We start from the raw sequence: 4,594 nt of genomic DNA, 5'->3' as shown, positions 1-4,594 counted from the left end.
ATACAATTTGCAGGGTTTTCAGACTGAGATGTCTTCTGTAGGCTGTAAATATTTCATATCGCTGCTTGTTTTGGGTTCAAAGTTACACATTTTTGGAGAAAACTAGGAAAATGCGTGGTCACCGTAGTTTTACCACGACTTTTTCAACTGCGTCAAAAATCAGTATTTGATACAATTTGCAGGGTTTTCAGACTGAGATGTCTTCTCTAGACTGTGAAAACTTCATGTTGCTGCTTGTTTTGGTTTCAAAGTTTTAATTTTTAAAGGAAATCATGCAGTTGCGTGAAAACCGTCGATTTTTTACCATCAATTTTAGACCAGAATGTGCAAAGTGGTCAAAACTCACATTTCTGCGCGGTTTTTATTTGATTTTCGGGGGTTGAAGATTCAAATGCTTCTATAGTTTGTGAGCATTTCAAATTAGTACTTGTTTTACATTGAAAGTTGCCAATTTCTAAAGAAATCCATGCAGCTGCATAAAAATTCGAATTTTTAACCACAACCAGTAAAGTTTACCAACGTCAGGTCCTGGTGGGATTCGACTTGTAAATCACAAACCAAATTATCTGTTAATCGAAAATGTTTAAAACGTCTTTATTTCATTAGCCTTGCTTATCTTCAAAGGGTAGAGACACCAGACGGTCATTTCCGTACCGGAAGGCCGGCATTTATTCTGTTAATTTGGAATCTTGAATCGCATTAGAAGGATATTTAGAGCATACAGGGTGGCCAAAGAAATACTTTTCATTTAACCGATTTTAATTAAATTATCAACCACCCAGTCAAGCAAGAAAATTAAAAAAAGTCCGCGGTTTTACTCCCATTATTAAATTTGTGCAACAATGCAAAAATCGGCGACTTAAACAGGAAACAACCGACGCCACGTACATTAAACGTGGTTATTTCGACATGTAGGTAAATGAGAGAACCTTGGTAGAGTGCAATATGTTTCTCCATTAGCAGTGAAAAACCATCTCCGAAATTTTGGTAAATGGCCACATTCTTATCTACCCAATATTTACCGTAAGTAGTACTGCTGGTCATTTGATTTGGGTTTGTAGTGTCGGCCCTCCCTAATGATCTTGTTTAGGTTCCGGTTCTAAATGCCTTGTTATTGAGTCACTTTCCCTAGAGTACACATATTTATCTATAGACGATTAAAGTCCCATTTCATCGGTCCTAATTAAATCAAATAAGAATGGGAGTCTTAATTTCCCATTGCCTGCTGTTGTTTGTCTCAAAAACATGCAGGTAATTTATATATTAGGGGTTTGCAATTAACATGGTGAGTTGCTGCCATAAAAGTGCAAAAATAATCCAGTTTTCAAGGGAGGAAATCCAGTTGGGGAACGATCCCTGAACTAGTTAGAGAGAGTGTGTTTGAGCCTTTTCCGATTTGTTCCTACAGGCAAATGATTGTGGAAAATGTGGCATAATTGATGTGGTTTTTGCAGCAATTCGTTCAGGGACCAGTGAGAACTGCTCCAGCACCGTTCTATCAATCAAGAGGAACAGCAGGCCCTCACGCACAACCCCAAAGAATGCCTAATCAGCAGCATCGGGTAGGTCTCTTTGCTTGCTCCTTAAAAATTCAGCCAATTAATCCTTTCGATTTTTTTAGGCTCAGGGCCCTGCCCAAATCTACCAACAACAGTATCAGGTGGTTCAGCCACTGTTTATTCAGCAGAACACGCCACTTTACTACAACAACGCTAGACACCCGAATAATTTGATGGCGCAACCGCCTTACCAGACTCAGGTTTATCCGCAACCGTTGGCTTATCCTGCATTTCCTCCGCCTGTAGCTGCAGCTGGACCTTCCACATGTCAGTACTGTTACTTGAGTTTAGTCAATGAAAATATATTCAAAACCAGGAGATAATTTGGGTCATAATCGGGGATTTTTGTTTTTGACTAGTTTCGGCGGATGGATTAACATGAAGAAAAATTTTGTTATTGATGTAACCCACTTTTCCAGACTCGTCGTTGACTTATCAACCGTTGGCTTATCAGCCTGCTAGCAATTCCATGCCCATACCCAGGCCTGCTGGAAATGCGGTAGCTGCAACTGCTCCTAATGCGGCGTCTGGAAATATATCCGTAGGGAGCCAGCCAGGCCCGATACATAATTCGTATTCGAGGGCCAACAACAGCCAGAAGCGGAGGCCTTTTGCTCTATCGATCATCGATCCATCGACTGGTCAGGATAGGCTTGACGAAATTTTTGAGAACGCATCACATCCCGCTTCCGAAGACTCTTCCGCTAGGCAAACTCCACAACCTGCCCCAGTTCTAAATCACCATAAGGAGGTACGTGTATCTTCAACTTCAACTTGAAGACAGCGTTACTTACTTGGGTTTTTCATATCGCAGATTCAGGCAGCATTTGCCAAGCAAGTCGCTCAAGCAATTGATGCAGATGGACCGCCGCGTGCTTCAGTAGATACTCCCATCGCATTAGAAACTCCTACTGTAATTCAAGAACCGCCTAGCGAACAGTTTAATCCGCAGCCTGTAGTCGCGCCCTCGATGTTCGGCATCAAATTATCCGCTACCACCAAGTTCGATGTAGAAAGTAGCAATCTGCAGGTGAGTGTTATTTTTTTCTTCTAGTTTAAGCACCATGTCTCTTGAGTGGATCAGCCGTGTTATTCACTATTATGTCCTCTTTTAGTATGATGCCAAGGAGTTCGTGAGCACCGCCTCTATGCCCTTCAAGGAGCCGACTCCGATCGTATCTGCAAACAGTGAAGCGGCCGAAGTAATTTTGACTAAAGCGAAGGACCGCGAAAGTCCCGTCAAGAGTCGGAAGCAAGGGCCGCGCGAGCCCAAGCCTGATTTAGAGCAAATTTTGGAGAACTCAAAATCCTTGAACCAGGAAGACGAACCTAAGGATTTAGAGTGCAACAAGATTTATTCCATAGGTAGGACAGTCGCGAATCAGGCAAAAATGCAATTTGCTAACATCGACTTTTTCGGTTACAGTACAGGAAGACATTGCCTCGACGCCTGAAAGCTCAGCAGCAAATACGCAGCCCGTCGTTGAAGACCCGATCGCTTCAGAGGATAAGGAACAGACCGTTTTCGTTGGCGGTTTAAACGACCAGAAAAACGCGTCGAAGAATCCCGCGGTGGTTGAACCAAAGAGTCCGGAACTCGAGGTTCAGCCTACATCTGTTCCTGCTGAAGCCGCTGCTTCGGGTAATGGTAAGTGGCTATTTAGTCTTTTATTGCCTGGGAGACAGTTTTATAAAACGCTTTATTTGCAATGTGCGGAGTGGTAAAGTTGGTGATAACCAAAAGGGCCTTCATACAGGAAATGTTGTACATAACAAGTCTGCTGATGGCTATTTGAACACACCACCGATCTCTTTAATTTAAAATTTTTATTTTTTCTTCCTTCAAACGCGTAACAGCCTCTGAGTCGACTTGTGTTTACAACTATTCAAAGTAGGTCAAACTGCAGTTCAGTTCATCCTTTGGAGTAATGAAAGTTCACATTTTTTTTGTATAGCGACTAAACGCTAGCAAGATTGTTTCGCTGGTATTTTTTTGGGTAGCAAGCGACTGGGGAGCGGGCATTTTTTTCAATGGAGCAAAAAATTCAACGCGCCGTTGAAAAGCAACCATTTGCCAAACACCCTGTATAGGTATAAGGAGTGGGCGTTCTCTATACAGCTAATATACATAAATCGCTTTCTGAATCATTGGACACTATTTATATTGTTTGCATCGTAGCCAAATATATTTTAACAAGTCATGTTTGAATCGACCAACTACGCTATGAAAGAGTGCAGTGGAAATTCGATTTTTTTCGTGATGAAATGTTTATTCTTATTCGAAAAGATTGTTATACGGTTCGATCTGATTTCGACAGTTTTGCGGGTTTTGAAAAGAAACGCGCTGTGAGGTTGCGGTTTAATTGGTTCGGACCGTGTTTTTTGCCACAATGAGTCCGAAAAAACGTAAGTTTTATGCCATCGCCAGAAATCGTCAAGTAATGCAAGGATGCAACTGAACAAAAGAAAACAAACGATTTGTAATTTTTTCTCAAGTATCCACTTCGTGTCTTTGTCGCCGCGTGATTAGTGATGTAAATGCGGACATTTCAAGTACCACCGGCTGAAGGGTTCATTAGGAAGCAATGATAACTAATGAAACTTGAGACTTGTTTTCAATACCAAATGGTATGATTTAGAGCTAAAGAAGCTCCAAGTAAACCTAAGAGAAAGCACGTTTGCAGGTAGTTAGGTAGTTGAGTAAGGGACCTTTTGGTGCCTTGACAATGGAAAACATCAATTGCATGTCTGCATACTGGCCAAGGGTATAAGAAAACTTGCATATGTGGAAGGAAGGTCAGTTAGACCCCCGGAAACCATTGTTTGTTCGCGCTGCGAAATCATGACTTGTGATAAAGGAAGCAGGTACCAAGAGCCAAGTCCGAGGCTATTTCTCCTAAAGCCGAGCGGTTCTTGGGATTTTAGTTATATTTTCTTTAAGCGGATCGGTTTGTTCTTCTATATAATCAGCAATTTTCTATGCATGCATTTCATGAGCGTCTCGTAAGCAATATCATAACTGTTGAACCCAAGGG

The 4,594-nt window shown here is 41.7% G+C and overlaps 1 protein-coding gene across 4 annotated transcripts in view; it reads left to right on the top strand.

Moving 5' to 3' along the window:
- LOC109538573 (eukaryotic translation initiation factor 4 gamma 3) overlaps positions 1–4,594 on the top strand; it is a 27,620-nt gene that overhangs the window by 12,608 nt on the left and 10,418 nt on the right. For all 4 annotated transcript variants that reach the window (XM_019905842.2, XM_019905841.2, XM_019905840.2 and 1 more), the window contains exons 4-9: positions 1,455–1,562; positions 1,622–1,826; positions 1,979–2,310; positions 2,374–2,589; positions 2,675–2,924; positions 2,986–3,207. In XM_019905842.2, coding sequence (XP_019761401.2) covers positions 1,455–1,562; positions 1,622–1,826; positions 1,979–2,310; positions 2,374–2,589; positions 2,675–2,924; positions 2,986–3,207 — 1,333 coding nt within the window. The remainder of the gene's footprint in view (positions 1–1,454; positions 1,563–1,621; positions 1,827–1,978; positions 2,311–2,373; positions 2,590–2,674; positions 2,925–2,985; positions 3,208–4,594) is intronic.

The sequence above is a fragment of the Dendroctonus ponderosae genome, unplaced genomic scaffold (genome assembly GCF_020466585.1).
Source record: "Dendroctonus ponderosae isolate FM_Combo_2020 unplaced genomic scaffold, Dpon_F_20191213v2 Dpon_F_20191213_3, whole genome shotgun sequence".
NCBI lineage: Eukaryota > Metazoa > Arthropoda > Insecta > Coleoptera > Curculionidae > Dendroctonus > Dendroctonus ponderosae.
This window is presented reverse-complemented; position numbering and strand designations above follow the sequence as displayed.